The sequence below is a fragment of the Parasteatoda tepidariorum genome, chromosome 10 (genome assembly GCF_043381705.1).
Source record: "Parasteatoda tepidariorum isolate YZ-2023 chromosome 10, CAS_Ptep_4.0, whole genome shotgun sequence".
NCBI lineage: Eukaryota > Metazoa > Arthropoda > Arachnida > Araneae > Theridiidae > Parasteatoda > Parasteatoda tepidariorum.
The window spans coordinates 20,068,122-20,090,258 of NC_092213.1; the positions used below are offsets into that span (position 1 = coordinate 20,068,122).

The window sequence follows — 22,137 nt, forward strand, 5'->3', positions numbered from 1 at the left end:
TTGCAACTATTTCTTAAATGTTTACTATTTATATGCATATCCCCTATTTCGTTCAAATTCAAGCTATTAATATTTAAAATTAGTAGTTTAATGGGATGAAGCTGAAGCTTTTTGTTACAGTCCAATTTTTTAATCTCTCTTCATCCAATCAATGAGTTAGAATAAAAAATTTTATCAGTTAATTTTAGAGGGAACGGTATAGCTATGGTCAAAAAGTTTTCAATTCGTGATTAACTATAGTTTTAGAGAAATGATGAAAAAAATCAAGATGACACTTATTGGCTCATATTTTAGGCAACTTTTACTGAAGCTATTTTCTAGCACTACTAAAGTATATTTTCTAGATTATAGCTAGACGCTACATTATTAAATTCAAAAGTCGGAATCCGTCAAGGAAATATATTTCTATGCGTCATCTAGAAAAAGGGAGATATTTTAATCAGTTTTAGAAATTTAATCTATAGTCTGCTATAATTTAATTGGTATATTAATATCGTTTCTTTTGCATGAATTATATTTTCTTCTAGTGCATGGTTATTCGATCTTTGGAATTAGTTATTAAAAGTAATTTTACTTTTTAAACTGCATAAGAATAGACAACATCAAGCGATTTTTTCATAAAAACAAATTATTTAATAAGGCAGCATTTCACACAATTATTTTATTCTTTAAGAACACTGAAAAACAGCCCATAATTACTGTAATATAGAGAACAGCAAAAAATACAAATACTGGACAAAAGCATCAGTAAAAGAAGAAGGATAATAAGAACTCCTTTTGTACAAGGCATTGAGAAATAGTCTAAGTTCATTATTTTTTTATTACTTGTGCGTTTCAACAATAATAAAAGCTAATTTCAGAGCCTTCTTAATATAACTTTCAATTTGCTGAATTTGCTGATTTTTTTTAAAAAAAGAATTTCATACGTTTATGCGTTTTATTTCTTTTGTACATTTAAATTTGGGAGATTTATTCAAAAAAATTTTCTCGCAAATCTAAATCATCTGTCTGCTGAAAAGCTCATAGGAATTCAGATTTCAATAATAGCTGGAAATTTCTTTAATGAAACTGTTATGTTCAAATGACATTTGCGAAAAAAATTCTGAAGAAATTTGGGGGTTTATTACTTTTGTTTTTTACGTTAACTTAAATTTCTTTATGTTCGCAGCATAGTTTGTTTGTATAAATTTAGATGGAAAAAGATTTGCTTCAACTAATCCTTCTAAAAAGTCATGTCTCGTACAGTAAAATTTGTTCCTAACATAATGTTCTAAATAACTGGGTTCTTCTATTTTGTTAAAATTCCCACGACTAAATTTTGTAGGAAGTAGATGGTGTTTATTCACGAGTCATACCATAATCATGAGTGGGTGTGGAATAAAAATTCGTCTGCAACAGAGAAAGAATATTGCCAAAGTTAACCTTCGAAAAAACCTGTGTGTGCGTGCGCGTGAAGTGCGTGTACCCACGTGACAACCGACAAGTTTCGTCCAACCAGGTATACGTACGAAAAGCACGTCATTGTTCAATCCCTCTATTCTCCATTGAAGGGATGAAATTCCATTAAAAAATAATGATGAATAATTTCTTTAATATCACTAAAAAAATTTCCCAGGATGACCACTCTAAGAGAAGGTGAAAGTGAGAGGTGGGGAATCCTGTCCCACGAGAGAGAGAGAGAGGGAGAGTGGGATGAAAGAGAGAGTGAAGCCTGAGGAAGGGGGGGGGGTAGGGAAGAGAGATAGACAGGTATGAATCTGGGAATTGCCGCGGTTTTAAAAGACCCATCGACTTGTCGTCTGGCTGCATTTGTGTTTTAACCTCTTCCCTCTTGGTATTCCTGACTAGTCCTGAGGAATAGTGCATCCCTAGAGATTATTGCCTAACTCAGCAAATCGAGAACAGTCTTCTTCCTCAGGGAAACACTTTCACCGAGGGTTGTTTTGGTTGCTGCAGAGAAACCCCGTTTCTCTACTGCTTTATTTTCTACCTCAGCCCTAGTTTTTATTTTTAAAAAAAATAAATAAACGAAAAAAAATTCTCTCTCTCTCTCTCTCTCGACCGGCTCTTGGCTTTCTTCGTCGACGGTCCAGCTGATTCCTAAGGAAATAGGTTACATACGTTAAACGGCTCGTTGCTCCGCTCTTTCTCAGAGTCCAGTGGAGGTTCGGATTCACTTTTATTAACGTCACCAGTCAGGGTGCTCGTCCTGTTTTCGCACCTCGTGCTCATTTCAAAAGCACGAGTTTTTATCTCGGTGCAATATTGATTTCTCTTTGAAAAAATTTTCTGTAATATTCCTCAGGACCCACTTTGTTCTTTTTGGTCTCACAGGATATCAAGAAGGAAGATAATGAAGATTGCACCCACGTTTCTGGTGATTTGGGTCCTGACGATCCTAGCTCTGGTCAGGACGCAAGAGGGTCCGGTCTACCCTGACGGCTCCATTCGTTTGGTTGGTGGCCGGAACCCTACGGAAGGTAACGTTGAAGTGTTTTATCGTGGACGATGGGGCTCGATTTGTGATGATGAATGGGACATTCGAGAAGCATTCGTCGTCTGTAAAATGCTCGGATACAATAGGGCCGTAAGGGCCACATTCAATTCTCAATTTGGAAGAGGAAGGGGTGAGTTATATTTATAATATTCTTAATTTTATATTATTTTTTAATCATAATTTATTGTGAGCAATTTATGTAAGAATTAATGTTTTTCTAGAATATCTAGATATTTTTTTAGTAATATTTTACTTATTTTGTAAAATTTAATTAATGGAATCAATTTATCTTGATTTTTCAATATATTTGGTTATCCATGTATTTCTTAAGTCATTCAAGAGTGAGTCTTACTTTATTTTTTTTTAATTTTAATTTCTTACATCCATTGCGTTTGTATTAACAAAAAATAAAATTAATAATATAAAGGATGCAATTTTCTATATTTTTTCACAATAAAAAGTTTTAACGAATATTTTAGAAATGAATAAATTGTATACATAAAATCTAAAAACTCAACTAATGCTTCCTTATTTGGGATATAAATCTCATTACAGTAAATAAATTTGTTAGATTTAATTCGTTTAGGAAAATTAGAATGTTTTTAAAAACTGTTTAAGAATTTTTGTGAAACATGGCTTACATTACAGTAGTTTCAAAATTACTCATATTACATAAATTTTACATAAAACAACTGAAACTCTTGTATAAAACATCGTCAAAAGTATACATAGAGTTGCTTTTAAAAATATAAAATTCAATACCTGATCAATTATCATGATTTACTTAGCATTTTACTTCTAATTCAGTGTTTTATGAACATAATTCAGGCATTTGGTTCAATTTTTAATTAATAATGATTTTTATGTATTCTTAAAAAGGAAATAATTTGAATTGTTTCTCCTTATTGAAATACAACTTTTTCAAAATTTCGAGTTAAATTTTTGGCTTAGTTTATAAACTATAATAAAGATATATGATAATTAAATTTATCAATCAAAAATTATTTCGAGATCATATATATGTATCATATGTATATGTCATATGTACTTATGATATCATATGTATAATTTGTGATTTAGTTATCTAATGATTATCGCTATATGTACCAAATTTGATGCAATTTTCGCCAAAATTAATAGATGTCTTTTAAAAACACTAGTATTCAAACAATTATTTATCTAAAATGAACTTAGTTTCTTAAAATGAAATATGGGTGCACTTCTGTTAAAAAGATAAAATAAAAGAATAAATAAACCATGGAAAAAAATGGGTTTAAGGCAATTTGTGATTTTTTTCACAGTTCGAACTAATTTTTCCTATAATTGCTTACGTTAACGTAAATTCTTGGATAAACCCCCGTTTCCGTATTTTTACTAGTGAAGCGTTTAGTATTTCGAAATGATTTTTTTAAAGTTTTTAAGTACTTCATACAATTAAAAATAAATTACTTAAAAAGTGTGTAAGTCTTAACTTATTTTGTAATTAAGCAAACCCAAGTGTTCAACTCAATGAAACAAATAAAAGAAGGCAATTTTACTCATGAATATTCAATTCTGAAACAATAATCATTAATCAAGAATAAACTCGAAAAGGACAAAATCCACATAAATATTCAAAGCATCGAATGATAAATTAAACTCTCGATGTAAATTTATCTTTTTAAGTGAGTGCTATCATATAAACCCAAGTAGCGTTACAATTTTGTAACGGTACTTGATTGAGTGACATTTCATCAGATAGAACACTATAGTGTATTTATGTAAAGTTAATGACAAATTTTCGCAATGTTTGAAAAGCGTTCCCTTTCGCCCTCGGGATACTTTAGACACGCGAGAGATGCTCAAAACATTTGTGAGCTTCTTTACAAAGACACAAAGCAGAGAATAAAAACGTAAAATAAAAAGAATTGTTTCTGCTTCGCGAAACAATCACAGTAGCGTAGCACTTGTTCACCTTTATTATTTATTCTCAGCTTTCTCCACTTGCTATTTCATTCCTTGATACGCAAATCTGAAAACCCTTGACATCTTTAAAGACATTTTTATTTACTTACAAACAATTATTATTTGAAAAGAAATTAACTGCTATAAATAGCGTAAAAATCTATATAATTCATTATAGAATTAATTCTCAAAGAACAATCGTGTTGAAGTTTTGTTTTGTGATAGAATAAGAAAACTTTATTTTAGTATTTACTAAAAGATATACTTAGTAGAGTTACTGCTCTTCGAATACTGCAAATTATTACTGAAATATTTTCTATAGATAAATTTCATTAAAAAAAACAGACATGCTTTAATATCCTTTCATTTGACAGTATGAAAATAAATGTAATTTATCGCAATCTATATTTACACGGAAAAACAAATTCCGGTAAAATGGTAAAATTGCAGTACTCTTTGGTAATAATAGTTCTGGTTTAAGAAAAAAAAATTCTGGTTAAAAAAAGGCTAAAATATACCATATTTAAATTATTCGTTTGGTAATTTTTCCCGTTCATATGGTAGTGGTTTACAGCAAATTCTACTTTTCAAACATTATAGCTCTTATTACCACACATTTAGTAAAAAATACAAATCAGAAATGTAATTTTAACCAAATAATTGGTTTTTATGCCATTCTCTAATATATGATGATAGAATTGCCAAACTAGTCTAAAAAATTGTCACTTATTTCACCATTTATTTGGTAGTTTTAACCTATGTACGTAACATAGTATTAAACTATATATCATTGTTAATTTTACCAAATTCATTATCAAACACCTTAGGTAAAAATTACGGAGGTTTTTGGTGCTCTCACACAGCCAGAAACACTGTAAATTTTACCCTATTCTGTTAATCTTGAAGATACATTTTTTCTCAGTGTAAAGTAATTTCTCAGTTGCAGATAATATCTTACATAATTTGAAGATTCTTGTGTGAATTCATCTGATACTGCTATAATTTTTATTAAAAAAAAATTTCGAAAAGGTTTTGAACCAAAAAGAGTAAACAAATTTTTATACGTGTAAAAAAACTAAAAATGCATTTTTTTTACTTAAAGAAAGGTTAATATTTATATAATTTACACTTTAAAACTTTAAAAACTAAACTATATTTACATAGACTAAACATTTTACTAAACATTTTACATAGAAGTTATGAAACCTAAAATCTTTTTACAAGCCGTGATCTTTTCTAATTGTAATGAGTTCTATTCGTAAGTTAGTTTCTGCTTTGTAAGTTTGGGAATTTTTAGTAATCAATTTCTCTTAATAGGAGAATAAACCATAATCCATCGCTTTGTAATTTCTTCCTTTGGTAATTCCATTCAAATTTTCCTTTCTATATAGCCTTCCGGCTCATTTTCTTCCAACTTACCTAACGGTCTTAATCATTAATGTATCACGACCACAAACACAGATCATTGGAAAAGATTAGAGAGAGATTCTGAATGACGTCATTAAAGAGTGAGGTCGAAGAGGAAAAGTGAGGTCGAAAGAAGTTTTATTCCAATTCATAAAAGTAGCTGTAGTAGCATCGCTCTTTTGAAAGCACTGAGCTTATTATATAACTGTTTCATCTAGTTAGTTATAAATTATAAGCCGTATTTTAGATATATGAGTGCAAATATCATTTCAAAAAAATTTACATATTTAAGAATAAATTTGAGAGAAGCGACTTAATATCTCAATCCTTCATAAATAATATTGATTTTTTTTATATATATAACCGTTGTTGAACAGCCGACCCAACTTTTATGGGTTTACAACTACTAATGTTCAACTCCGTAGCCTTGAAATTTTGTACATAACCCAGAAGACAAGGGAACTCCTGAATCGAGTATTGGGAGAAATTTGCCTTCGTGGAGGACTTTTTGATGGAGCTAACCCACATTTGCGTTANAACCTCCCACGGTTAGCCTGACGACAAATGGACTCTAACCCATGATCCGTCTACCACTGAGGATATTTCACGTCAGCATTGCGGTCATTGCAAGCCGGATGCGGAATTCGTATCAACTGGGATTCGAACCCGTTTCGCCTCATATGGAGGCGAACGCTCTATCCCCTGAGCCATCCTTTAATTAAGAACATTTAGTTGTCCAGTTTTATTAGGGCAAATAAATTTTGACTTGCATTAACAAAACTAAAACGCATCTACACATAAAAAGTTTTTAACGAAAAATAATCGCAAAATATAACCTACACGTGAAACGAAACGAAATAATTAAAACAGAGTCTAAATTAATAAAATAAATTCTGATTCATTAACCTATCATATCCCAATGTTATGATAATAAATCCGCTTTAAATACAGGAGTTCCCTTAGACCATATTTCCCTAGATTATCGCTTCAATTTATAAAAATTATGTAAAATTTTAATCAAAGGAAATTTGTATTATCTGTAGGAATATACGAATAAAAATCTTGTTTTTGTCCCATAAATAAAAATAAAAAATTCCTTGAGTATTTAAAAAAAAATAAATGGTTTTTACCAGACATTGCATTAAAGTTAATACTAAACTTCATACATTACCCGAATTCTAATTAACGCTTAATAGCTACCCACCAAATTGCATACCGCCAGTTACATTGTTTACTTTTAGTGTACCAATTTTATTGTATATAATTTTTATCGCATACCAATTTTATTGTACACTTTATAATATACGGGTTATTTTAACCCGAGTTTAGCTATTAAGTGTTAAATATTATTCCAAATTTAAGCAGTGTAGGGTCTAAAAAATCTTTAAAGATTTAAAAAAGATTTGATTTAGTAAATATCTTTTTCGCGTATGGCTCGCAACCTTTTTAAGCGTACTGCAAGCCTTTTAGCTAAAGTTAAAAAAAGCTCGTTAAACTTTTGTTTATTACAAATAAAATGCTCTTCAATTTGCGATGAACAAGCATCAAAATTATAAAAATTATAATGAAAGAAGCAGATAAGTGATTGCAATCTTATAATATAAATATTTAAGAACTTAGCTATCGTAAAAAGGTACTATGAAAAATTCTAAGAAAAACAAATGAGTTTAAAATTATGTTTTGATCTGTTTAAAACTTTTTTTTTATTTCATTATAAAATCACTAATAGTTTCATTTGTTATTCTTTATTCCTTAAAACACTTTTCTTTAAATCCATATTTTCTAAATTCACTAAAATTTCACTTAGAATATTTTTGAACTGAGGCTAATGAAAGCTATTCCTAATTTTGAATGAGGCTAATTCCTAATGAAAGCGTAGAACTTTTATTACCATTTAGCCAAGCAAAAATTCTGACTGTCACCAGGCAAGCCTCTATTGGTGATGTATTTGATTTTCTAATATTTGCGCAATCTTTTCATACTGAGCAGTATGTTTAGGTCTTAAAGTGCGAAATAAATGTCAAATGTTAATTATATCTGAAAGAATTTTATTTTAAAAACGAATTTGTGAATGAAAGCCTAGACGCTAGGAAAAACATGATAATTCGAACACCTGAAGCATTTTTAAATCATGCCTAGGTCATTGCAACTACCATACAAATGTTAATGAAGCTGAGAAGAACTAGATTTGCTGGCTAAGAAAGAGAAAGTAATCTTTTGGCGATTAAACGGTGCAGTTTATACACTTGGCGTCCGTTAATGAGAATTGTTTCATTTATTAATTTAGGTTTGCTTATAACCAGAATTTCGCTTTGTGATTTAAGATTTAATTAGGCATACATAGGTTTCCGAAATCGGTCTTTCCGCTATTAAACATTGATCTATGATTTTTTACTATGTGATAAGAGTACAAATTGTGTTATTTGATTTCTTATCTGTTATTTGATTTAACATGTCTGGAATCAATTTACGAAATGAATTGCATCAAAGTTTATAAATACCGCCTTGTTCTTCTTAAAAACTTAGTTTAGATAAATATCTTAAGTTAAAGTTAACATAATATTGTGGAAGATTGCAATAATTCTATATTATAGTTACGCAGATGAAAGTAAGGATTTTTAAATAAATTTACTTGTATCAAATCTTTTCAATGTGTATTATTTTTTCCTTAATTTTTATCATTTATGCGCTTATGAACACGATAACTTTTCACAATTCTGTCACGATTTCAAATTCACTGCAAGAGAATTATAATTTACAACTTTCTTTATCTAATCCGGTAATGCGAAGATTAGACGAGGTTTTTGCTCAAAGCAATTCGAGACATCAAAGTTTTGTTTACCTTTCTTCGAGGAAGAATTAAATTGTTTCCACAATGTTTGCTAATTACCGTCTTTCTAATATGTCATCTTTTCATTAATAGAACATACATATTTTGACAACAAAAAAAGAAGGTATGAAACTTTTTAAAGAAGCATAATGGCAAAATTAGGGATAATTTTAGTAATAAATGAATGCTGTACTATAGAACAGTGGTATGTGAAAGATATTTAGTCTATTTTGCACCAATTACAGATATACTACTTATTTTTAGTTATAAATATTTTAATAAAATTACTTTATCACTAAATATCTGTATGTTTTATTAAGTCTCACCAAACAGTGATAAAATATTTGTAGATGTGACAGATTTTGAGTTTGCAGATAATTCTTCGAAGTAAATTTTCTGTTATAATTGTTAAATGAATTTAAATCCATGCAGGTGGTACTCATTTATTGAGACGTTTTTTTTTTCTCTCTCTTTCCTTTCCTCCATTACACGCAGCGGTATCAAGTACCATTCTTCAAAATGGAAATAGTTGAAGCTTATATCTTCATTCTCAAGACAACATAACTTATAAAAATATAAGGTTTCCAGCATATCACCGAAATGAAGCATCACTGGCTGCGGTCAATGCGCAGGTGGGTGACCACTTTGATCAGTCTGTGAAAAAACCGAGAATGAGCGCTATCGGTCATCGTTAAACTGTTCTACCGTAAAGTGCTCGATTTTCCATTCAGGTCACCGGGCTATCAGAGCAGGGGAGCCATCCCCTCCGCAGAGGATCAAAATTGGTATAGCGTGTCTTCGGATCATCTTCAGGGATATTTCATAGACCGTCGCCAATAGCCCATTATGCGGCTCAAGTGCTCAATAAGCCACTACTACTACGACTACTATGAAAATATTGTTGATGGTATTATTATGTTTTTGAACAATATGCTCTCAAGAAGATGTCTTGGCTATATATATATGTATTCAATGCTCGAACTATTACAAACGTTTAAATAAAATATTTAAATATAGCTGGTGCTATCTCCTAAATGACAAAGCCACATTTGAAATTAATGTAAATTAAAGTGTAAGGATCTAGATTTAAATTCAAAAAACGTTTGCAGCAAAATAGTATTGATATCGATGTTTATAAGTGTGTATATCGAAATAAGCTTCAGCTAGTAGAGTTTCAAATTATAAAATAAGCTCCTTCACTTATTTGCTCACCTTGGAATTCAGATAATACAAATATGGAACGACACACTCATACATTTATCTGTTGACAGGTGGTATTCGTTTATTTGGGGAAAAAGTTTTGGATAATTAATGTGGGAAAAAGAAGTGTCAAAGATAAGTGTGTCTTCTTCCAGTAGAGGAAAAATTTATGAAAAATCACTTAACCCTTTACTATTCTGTAAAAAGACAAGAAGAAATTGTTTCCTTCGCTCTGTCCCACTTCAACAATAAGATGACTATTTTTAAACCTTCCATAGACGGATGATTTTTAAGTGTAAATGTATTGTTGGAGAATTTACTTCAGTCTTTCAGATCGTACCGTCGTTCTTATTTAACAAAGAAGAGAACGAACAACTGTAAGCATCTGTTTATATATATATTTAAAGGATGACATCTGGAGCAATTAATCTTTTTAAATAAATGCAATGCTTAATAATTTCATTACTTTTCACTATTCGAAGTTAATGTAACATTTATCATCTATTTAAAATCGAAGATAAACTACATATAAACATTATTGGATAGCCAAACTTTAATATATTTTTTTGGAATAATGAACTAACTATATGCAGTACTTGAGTTAAGAAAAACTTCCTTGGCTTCAAAAATATGCAGATGGAAATAGAAGTAGACATGTTTCCATCACTCGAAAATAGATGCCCATTTTTAAGACTTGTCAGACGTGATTTGAAACAAAAAAAACGCAAAGTTGTCAACAAAAATGGGAAATAAAGGTGAGAAACAAAACTGGAAAATGCAGTAGCCAAGAATGAAACAAAGATAATTAAAAAAAAGGATTTCTATCGAATCTATTTACCCGGATTCACACCTTTGTTTTCTCATCTTTGTTTCTTATTCAGGTCTCGCAAGTCTTGAGAATGGGTGCCTATTTTCGAGAGCTTGAATTATGTCAACTTTCATTTCCATCTGCATAGTTTTAAATCTAATAAAGTTATTCTGTTATTCTAATCGAGTAATATTTTACCGATTTAGTTTCTTCATATTATTTATTTAACAGTAGAATGTTGTTTAATTCAAGAACAGCTAACGTTAATATTTAGCAATGGCATATTTTAATACTGAAAGATACTAATTTTCATAATAAACGATAGCCAGAATTGATCTTTTTCTCATTCTTGGAAAGAACGCGTGTTTTTAAATTAATTGTTCTAATAAAACTTTAAAGATTACTCTAATGCATTAACAAAAAATACGCATGATTATCTCTTTTTAATGTCAATTTAACTAATTATCACTTATTGCCAACTTTTATAAAATACAAAGTCTGTAAAGTCTTTTCACTTAAGTAATAAACGTTAATTTAAGGTAATAATTTATTATACTTATATCTTGTAAAAGCAATTCGTAATAGAATATATAAAACATTATTTAAGGTTATTAAGTGCAAAAACAAGATTTTGGGTTTAGCTTTCTTAAAATACTTTACTCTATTTATACTCTAATTATTTACTAAGTAATCGCAGTTTTTGTGCAAAACCATAACAGTGGATAGACTAATGATTTTAAGTCTTTAAATGTGTTTATCTCAAAATCAGATTTTTTTTCACACTTTACACTACCTTAAACACGACTTCTAATATTGTGTTTAAAATAATTGTCTACAATTTTCCATCAGTGTTTATGATTATAGTATACATGTTTTGAACTTTAGAATAAAAGAGAAATGAAGAATTTTTCTTATGCATTTTTTAGCAAAGACAAGTGCGAAAATTTTTAAAATTTTTCTTTTTTAACTACATTGAGCCCTAACAATGTAGTATATGCATTTGCTTTTAAAATAATTGTTCAAAACATAGTTGATAACCGTCTAAATAAAATTCAATAATAATTTTTTTGTTTTTAGAGATAGAAATTGTTTTACAATGTTTAGCTTATATGCAAAAAAATTCCGTACTTTTACCTAAAAATGGTCATTTAAAAAATAATAATAATATAAATATTTTTTGCCAGTTTTATAAGGTTTTTCACATAATTAAACAAATAAATTAGATTTTAAAATTTTATATTAATATTTCAGGAAAAAGTTGCCGAATACCTTAATGCTTTATAAAAATAATCTAACTTTTTGAACAGAACAAGTTACATACATAAAACTTTTATCTGGTAATCACACGATAAGTTCATTTATAGTATCCGAAAGTGAAATTAACTTCATTTCAAAAGCTAAATGCTATACATCTTGAACACTAAATTTGGAAGTCAAAATTTAAGAAGTCTTCACGCGTCTTAACAATGAAACTAGACTAATTCCTATTACTTTATACATTCAAGAACGAACAGTTTTGCTTTCAAGTTTTGTTCCATAACAATGACAACCGAAAATAACATCTTAAACTCACGAAATGCTAATCGGATTAGATATGATATTAATGCGATGAACTTTCTCTCGTTGTAATGGTATCGTTATTTCAATGTGCCTTTGTTCACGAACACTTGTTCTCTTGAAAGGCAAAGCGTTTAAAACACTTTTTGTACTAAAAAACATAGTTTTGCTTTCTTTAGTGTTATTATTCGAATTTTGATTAGACATTTTCACTTCGCTTTCTAATATGCCTGCTGGGGAAGTTAAAAGAAATCATGATAAGTTTACTGGATTTCCATTATTGTATAAAATTGTGCAATATGAAAGTGAGTTTTATGAAAGTGAGAAAAATAGCTGTTAAGTTTTTTTTTTAAAGTTATTTTTAGAAAATTCAAAAAGAAAATAATAATTATAGGATACTATTTTAATAAAACTTTATCTCTTAAAATTAACGTTTTACTTTCTTTAAAGTTCTTTTCTGATTGTACTTTTCCACTTTATTTTCTGACATAGTTTGAGTGGTTCAAGTTAAGTTTCTCAGAAATTCATCATTTTATTAAATAATGCAGTCGCCATAACGTTTCACAAAGGCTCTTAAAATAGCTTCAATAGTTTCAGAAATCTGTTTTCTTTTTTAAGAATTCATAAAAAAAAAATTATTGAAGGAAAATATTTAAAACATATAATATCGTACGTTGTAAAAAAGGATTTTTCGAATTCGAGCAAAAATGTGTCAAAAGAGTAATAAAAAAAATAGTAGTCAAATTTAAAAAACCCCATGTATTCAAAATTAAAACTCATTCAATCATTTTTGAGAAAAACGCGTGTGGAGAGAGAATTGTGTGAGACAGATGTACGTTTAATGAGCCAAGAGACGAATCAAGGACCTCTAGATTCGTAATATGATGCATTAACCATCAAAGGTGTACAGCCACCTTCTATGAGAATTAAGCTGTATATAGTGGTCGTCAGAATTAGACATCATAACATACATTCTATCACTTAAAAGTGTTTAAGATATAGCGAAATATGCAAAAAGTGAAATTTTAAAAAAAAAAACATTCTCCTGACTAAGCTATAGGGACTGTATTTTTAAATAGCAAATCTTTGTGACATTGAAATTGGAAATCAGTATGGAAATTAACTAATATTGAAAACTGACCCAATAGTAAGAAAGTTCTACGCCTAATAATATTAAAAGATTTGTCTTATTTATAATACTCTTGTTAATGAGTAAACTAAGTGAATATGCTAAAATAGTTTGTAAAAATTAAAAACACGTTAAACGGTTTGTGAAACTCCATCGCAAACCATTCTTTGAAAACTTGGGAAAATTTAAACATACTATCACCCATATTTCCCAAAAGTAGATTTTAGGGAATTCTAAAATAAACTTTTAATTTTTCCAGGAAAAAAATTAAGCATTCCAGTATGAATGAAAATAGCAACATTAAAAGAAACTGTAATATAAAATTAGGCATATATCCGAAAAATTTAGAGAAAGTCATTGAAACTCTATTTTTATTAATAGAAAAATGATATTTAAAACTTTATTCTTTTAATAAAACACTGAAGAATATTTCAGTTCAGTAATTTTAAAAAATATTTTAAAATATATAAAAGAGTTTTCAATAGAAATAAACGCTATAATATTTTATTAAAGTAGGTCTTGAATGTGAATTCAATATTATAGAAAAATAGCAGCTATTCGGCACTTAATCTAAATTATTGCTTTCATCTTCAATAGAAAGGTGAAAGGGCAACACCACCGGAAGTAAACACCAAACAATAATTCAATTGTTTGAAAACACGTTTAGTAGAATGTTTTTTTTTAAATTTAGCTTGTAAACAGCAATCGTAACTTATTGTTCCGGAAACCTTTTTCATCTCACGTTTTTTTCCATGTGATTTACTAAATACAATGAAACTATAATATTTTTTAAATGATTGTTGTCACTACTAACTATATAATAAATATAAAGTTGATTTCAATTACTTTTGTGACGCTGATGTGATAAGTATATATATGTATATATGATGTGATGTATCTCTCTCTCTCTCTCTCTCTCTCTCTCTCTCTATGCATGTTTTTTANTGGCTATATTGATACGATATCAGAAAGCACTCTTTTTTGCGGATATGATCGTGTGGGCTGATGAAAAGATTATATCTTTTTTTTCCGGATTTTTTAAAAAAATTTCCTTCTTTTTTTTCCAGTTGTTTGTTATTTTTTTTCATTATTATTTCCCTCCCCCCTTTTTTTCATATGTCTGTAATTTTCCTTTGTTTTATCTTCATTTTGAACTATATATATATATACTTTTAATACATAAATGGTTATTAGATAAAAAGAATATCATAATGCGCCATTGCGTTGGCCACTATATAAAGCTTCCTAACTCACTCTGAACAACTATGGTGGTTAGAGCTACTACGAATCCGGAGGTCCTTGGTTCGAATTCTGCTGACAGCCAATGAACATCTCTCACACACATTTCTCTCTTGACATCACTTTAGAGTCTATACATTTTTCTCAAAAATGGGCATATGTAGTTTTAATTCTTAATGCATGGGGTTTTCAAGTACGACTATTATTTGTTTCGAAGCTATTTTAATACGTTTTTGTACAATTTTAGGAGCTCTTTTTTACTCTTTTGTTTCACTAAACAAGTAATTACAGAACTACAAGTTGCTAGAGCATCTACTAACAAGAAAAAAAACGTATTTTTGATATATTCCTAGAGTAAACTAACTTCTTTCATTATATCAAAACTAAGCTTTAACGTTAGAATAAAGCATATTTGAATATAAAGCTCTAATTTATTTCTTTATATTTTCCTTATTTGAAAACCAAAAAACACTTTTAAATTATCAACTTGCGTGAGGTCTAAGAAATTAGTTCATTATGAAAATAAATATCAAAAGTTAATTACCAATTCCATTATAATTTTTTTTTAATCTGTAATAATTTCATTATTATTTTCTTCTATTATTTTACTATTTCATGAGAAAAAACCCGATTTTTTTTATTTAACTATTGCATTTCCTAAGTGGCTTTAAACTTATATTTATGAAAGAAAAAAAAACACTTGAAATCCTAATTCAAACACCTGCCCCAATTTAAAGACCTACTATGTTTACCAGACCCTTGATCAACCTATCTAAAACGGACATTACGTTATTCCGTCATCCTATATAGGCCGTTGTCCTTGAGGTGGGCTTTTTACAGATCATTGATCTCAGATTCACTCTCAACGCGTAGGCGACATAGGTTGGAAACTTGACAATCCTGTAAAAAGTCCAAAACGAAATGCAAAATTTGTTGTAAAAGTGCAAAATTAGTGAAACAAAATTCCTTACTCAAGCATTTTGTACACTTACGACTGCAAGATAAAAAAAAAGGGGGGGGAATTCGGTGGTGAAATGTCTAAGTCTTTATTAGCACTGTTAAGCATTATTTTATGGAAACTATTTTATAGAAATTTAGCTTTTTCGAACTAAATGTTATTGTTTTTTTTAAATTCTTGTGCATAAATGTAAAAGAGTATAAATGTTAAATTATAAAAATTTATAAAAAGGTGATGAAATTAGCTCTCAAACTTTTCACAACTTACAATTACAACCGATCAACTTCAAAACGGTTTTTAATGTACTTAATAACAATGCTTTAAAATAAGGTAATTAGCATATTTTTCAGAAAAAAACTAATTTTAATATTATAGCTTTTATCCTTTCATTTTAACTTTCAAGTTTAATATTTTGGTTTAAACAATTTGAGACAAATTATAATATATCAGAGTAATTTAAGTCTATTGTAAGCTATGTAAAATTTCTGATCACCAAATAAGTTATGCTCGTTTTATTGTATTTCTAATTTAAAATATCAATGATGATTTTTTAAGCTTAGAAGGCAGCAAGTTTAAAAATTCTTTAGGTATCACACAACTGTCTGTTTTAAAAGTTCAATAGAAAAAATATAAGACAATTCAAAAAAACATTGTTGTTTAGGAAAACTGACCAGCTATCGATGTAAGCATAATATATAAACATAAACATAATAATAACATAATTTGCATGTACTATAGGAAAAGCAGCAATTGTGCTTAGACATTAGAGAACATTATATTTTAAATACAAGAAAAAAACTTTTTGTTTTAAATAAGAAAAAAGAATTGAAATGAAAAGTCTTCGTATATAATATACTGTTAGCTTTTAGAATATGAAATTACTATTATATTATGTTATTATGTTCACCTAAAATTTTATTTATATTGTAAGCTATGTAAAATTGTAAGCATTGTAAACTATGCTGCTTCAAATTTCAGATCACTAAATTAGTTATGCTCATTTTATTGTACTTCTAATTAAAAATACCAATGCTGATTTTCAAGCTTAGAAGGCAACAAGTTTAAAAATACTGTAGATATTACACAACTATCTGTTTTAAACGTTTGAGAAAAATATAACACAATTGTAAAAAGTATTATTGCTTAGGAAAACTGCCGTGTTATCGATTTAAGCATAATAATAACAAAATTTGCATGTACTATTGGTAATACAGCAATTCTGTTTAAGCAAGCATTAGAACATTATATTTTTAAATACAAAAAAAAACTTTCAGTTTTAAATAAGAGACAAAATTGAAATAAAAATTGAGGTTTTCATATATAATATCTAGTTATCTTTCAGAATATAAAATTTTAATTATATTACGTTATTATACTTCCGGTATATTATGCAAATTATATTTATAAACAACCTACTTTTTAAAAATAAAATAATTTAATATAAGAGATTTTGACAAAAATAAACCTATGATAAAACAGAATACACAGCCTTACTAAATATAGTTTATACTGTCAGATGAAAACGCATAGATAAACTCTTTAACCGTTTGTGATGCAAATAAGTTTTAGGAAAGCGTTTTAGAAGAAATGGTAGCTGCCACATTGCGACCTATTCACGTGATCATCACCTTCTACAACCTCGAATACAAAATGGGTCACTGTCCCATCAGTTTTGAAATGAAAAATAAGTTAAATATCATTCTAAAATATTTATAGAAAAACGTTATAAAGCTTTTTCAATTATTGTGAGACTGTCAGTTTTTGGAAGCATCGATTACTTACTTACATTTAAGACTTCCCAATTTATTGTCTTTAATGCATCATATAAACTTTTTTAATCAATAAAAAAGTTCATAATGCATTACTCTCGTATTATTATTATAACTATTTCTGCTTTATTGGTGATTTTAGATTATATAAGTAAAGTAAATTTATACTAAATTTATAAAATTAAAATTAAATATATNAACCTCGAATACAAAATGGGTCACTGTCCCATCAGTTTTGAAATGAAAAATAAGTTAAATATCATTCTAAAATATTTATAGAAAAACGTTATAAAGCTTTTTCAATTATTGTGAGATTGTGGAAACATCGATTACTTGTTTTTAAGACTTCAGAATTTATTGTCTTTAATGCATCATGTAAGCTTTTTTAATCAATAAAAAAGTTCATAATGCATTACTCTCATATTATTATTATAACTATTTCTGCATTATTGGTGATCTTAGATTATATAATCAGTAAGAAAATTTATACTACATTATAAAAATATATAATTGTATATTTAACGGGCAATCACATTACTAGAAATCGTCGCTTTGAAACTAAACCGTGGTAACTCAAAAAGGCAAGTTTTTCAGGAGAGCGATTTTTAACTGTTCAAGATGGCAAATCGTGCCAGTGCGATAATGTTTTATCTGCTCTCTAAATTATTTTATAGAGCTATGAAGATAACACGTTGTTTCTGTAAAATGATGATTTTTTTTTTTTACACAAAATGACCCAAATATCTCATTTTTCGATTTTTTTTGAGTTACTACGGTTTAGTTTCAAAGCGACGATATGNATTTTATAGAGCTATGAAGATAACACGTTGTTTCTGCAAAATGGTGATTTTTTTTTTTACGCAAAATGACCCAAATATCTCATTTTTCGATTTTTTTGAGTTACTACGGTTTAGTTTCAAAGCAACAAAATGTAAAATGAAATTGAAAATTTTTTAACTCTTATTTTCACTTTTAAGAAACATCCGTAAAAACTTGTTAGCTTGTTTACAAAATTTGTTTATACAACTTTTAATAAAAAAAATTGTGAAACAACATTTGTATTAAAAAAATTCATTAAAGGTTTTATTGAAAAGTTAAATTGCACTTTTAATAACAAATTGTAAATTAATATTGATTTGAACTTCTTTTTTCAAGTTTTATAACAGCGTGCATTATTCCAAGGAAAATTTATTATCGATTTGAGAACTGAAATAAGAAAATAGAACTCATAATTAAAACTATATCAGAAGAAAGGATCAGCATTTTAAGTGCTTTTTAACGAAAAATGGATTTCATAGATAGCTAACCTACTTTTAAGCACGAAACGTTCAAAATAACAATTAAGTGTGAAAAACAACAGCAAATGAGGTAACGTTTAAAACTTCGTTAAAACGTAAATAAGTTTTCAAATTAAGAAATTGACAATTAAGTTTGAAAATAAACTTTAATTGCATTTGATTTGCAAATATGGAACAACCGGAAAAATACCTTATTTTACCTCTTCACGAAACGCATCGTGGTTGCTTCATGTCTTTAAATTAAATTACATGCTTGGTCAAGCATATGTCTTTTCACAAAAGAATGATATGTCATAATGACATAATAATATTTGTGATGCCATATTTCTCCTTTTAATTTAAATTTTGTAAGTCTCAGATATTAACACCGGCATTGCATTTTTTTTTATGAAATTATTTAATATTAACTTTGAAAATGCCTTAGAATGCCTAAAATTAGAAGTTTAATATTATTTTTAAAAACATTTTGCAAAAATTCATTAAAATATGCAATCAAAATTTATGGCAAAGTAAAATAGAAAACATATTAATGCATAAAATGTCTTCAGACAGATTTTGTCTTTATATAGGTATAAAAAAGTATTGCTTTTCGACCTTTTTGAAATGGGCCCTTAATATTAGTATATCTAAATGCTTAATAGTACCTTTAATAAGGCAAATGCAGATAACAAATTATGCTTCATGAAAAAGTGATTTTACCATTGTATTTAAAACTTCGAAATTGTTTGCAAAATTATAATATATAGAATTTAGTTGCCAAATTTTTAAATGCAATCCCGTAAATTGCTTCAGACAATACGAAAAAGCATTAATGAATCTTTTTAGAAGAAAATATATCTACTAAATTCTCTACTAATATCTATTAATATCTGCTAAATTTTTACTAAATTCCCTACTAAATTCTATACTAATATCTTCTATATACTTGTATATCTACTAGATTCTTATTGAGAATTTGTATAATTATCTATTTAAATAAACTATTTGGGGTTATAGAACATTCCAATGGAAGAAATAGACTTAATATGAAAATAATCTAAAATGAAAGAAAAAGGTTACATCTTTTCATCTCAGTAAACCTTTCCTTTATTCGAGATAAAAGGTTCGTTATGGACTCATTTAAACAGAAATTAAGTGAATTGCTCTTTTTCAATTGATATTAAAAGATTAAATTACGTATTTTCCAATAAACTAAAAATCATATAAAATAGACTCTAAAGATTTCAAATAGTGAAAAAACATGTTTTTTTAATTATTTAATTTAATTTATACATAAAACGTTGTAACCACTATTAAATACTTTTTTCGAAAAATGCAGTAAATATATTAAATTGTTTATCAAAGACGTGTTAATATAAATAAAATTTGCATATTATATCTTAGTGATTTGCATGAATTTAAGCATATTTTTTAAGTATTCTTAAATGAACCATCCACTGTGTTATTTTCTCTTTACATTCAATTTATTAGCTAAGTTGCTTTTCTTAAAGTTTTATTATAGTTGCTAATTGATTGTTAATGACAAATCATTCTAATATTTTTTCGAAAAGCCAATTACTTATTTTGATATATTTTAATATATTTTTAATACATTTGTCGTTAGCACTTATTCAAAAAATATGTTTCATTGATTTATTAGTTATAAACAGATAAAAACCGAAAAAAGTTGAATAAAAACGTTTATCTCTGTGAAATCTTGGAGGAAAAGAGGTGTAAATTGACTTTTTTGAGCAAACAATTGAACAGAAAAAGATTGAGCGCTTTAAAATCACGTGACCAAAAATCTTTTCTCTCATCTGTAATATACATGTGACTGTTTAACTAATGGTATGTAATAACGAATATGCTATTAACAATAAACATATTCGTTATTAAAAAAACAATATATCATTATTTTTATTATCATATTATATATAATAACATAATAATAAAAATAAGATATGTTATTTTTGTAAATATAAATATACTTGAATTTATTTTATTTCACAAACGAGACATTTCCTTAAAGAGAAGCAGTAATATTTCATTAAATAATATTCTTTAAAATTGTTTTTCCTTAATAAAAGTAGATGTAATTGTTATTTCATGGATTGCACGTGTTTTGCATTATTATTAATGTAGATAGAAACGGTTATTGAAAATTTTCCTTTCTTATTACAGCTTAATAAAAAAAACGAAATAAATGAAGCTTCTTTTACTGAAAATTGCGTACATCAATGCTCCTTGTTATTAAAAATTTAACACATATCCTTGAATTCTACAACAGTGAAATGCTCTTTCAACTACTACCTCTGGTCTGAGCGCTCAACTGAATAAAAATGGAACAACTGCTTAAAAAAGACAGCATCAAAAAAATGTTATGAGAAAATGGGAAAACGTTTTTCACACCTTTCTTTTTTAGGGCTTTTTTTTATGAATAACTACCACAAAACTCTATAAGTCAAGCATCAAGAATACAACACGAAGCGTAAAAAGAAACAAAATATTTTATAATAAATACAAGCCCCAGTTATATCTTTTCAAATATCAGATTCCCATGAGACTAAAATGGATGAATAAAAAGAAAAAGTCGGAATTCTAGTAAAAGCATCCAAAAACAGTGGCATTCATTTTGTAATGTGCTATTCGAATGCATACAATAAATGGCATTCTCACTTTCAAGTTTGACTTACATTCGCAATTTCCCACATTTTCGGAAGTGAACGCAATGAGCATATCATTTCACATTTGAGAGGCATCTTCCTCTTTTTGTGGGCCATCCTTGATCTGCATTTTAAATGAAAGAAACAATTTACGGAAGTGGAAAAAAATGGGCATTTGTGACGCGTGGTTTCCTCTTTATTCTAGTTTTGTGCATTTAATTTCACACTTTTTGAATTGAATGAGTATATCTAAATAAAAAAATAGAAAAGGAAAAACGTGAAGAATTTTTAACATGCATTTTTTTTAATAAGAACATTCTTAAATAAATATTCACTGCAGTAGAAAAACAATTTAATATTAGTAAATACATTGCGCTACATTTGAAGATGATTTGTTCTTATATTGAATAATTCTTGACAGATTTAATTAAATTATATGTTTTTGAATATTTTCGAGCATTAAATAAGAGTACCAAATTCAATATATTTTGAAACATAGAATTAGATTATTTTTGTAGCAAAAATACCTATCAAATGTATAAATTGTATTTCACAAAAAATACAGATATATTATAATAGCTGAAAATCCATTGAATGTAAATATTACTATTGTATTTTCATACTTAGTATTAAATACTTTACTTTCTTTAATACTCTGTTGCATTCATCTTATTATTATACTTCGTTGCCAATATAGAAAAACAAACGCGGTATGCGATTTAAGTAATCTTCGGCGACTGCATATAGTTCCGTTTTATTTCATTATCAAATTATACAAATATGCTTTCAAAACAATGTTAAAGCTTTCAAAAGTTCTATTTGGCGCTCACTTAGATACAAACAGGCTTTCTCCTCAGGA

General features: G+C 27.9%; 1 protein-coding gene across 1 annotated transcript in view; it reads left to right on the forward strand.

Annotated features, from left to right (window-relative positions):
• The first annotated feature begins 1,758 nt into the window (after positions 1-1,758).
• LOC107442561 (lysyl oxidase homolog 3A-like) overlaps positions 1,759-22,137 on the forward strand; it is a 66,704-nt gene continuing 46,325 nt past the window's right edge. The window contains exon 1 of the mRNA XM_043041409.2: positions 1,759-2,627. Within this exon, the coding sequence (XP_042897343.1) occupies positions 2,354-2,627 (274 nt within the window). The 5' untranslated portion in view covers positions 1,759-2,353. The remainder of the gene's footprint in view (positions 2,628-22,137) is intronic.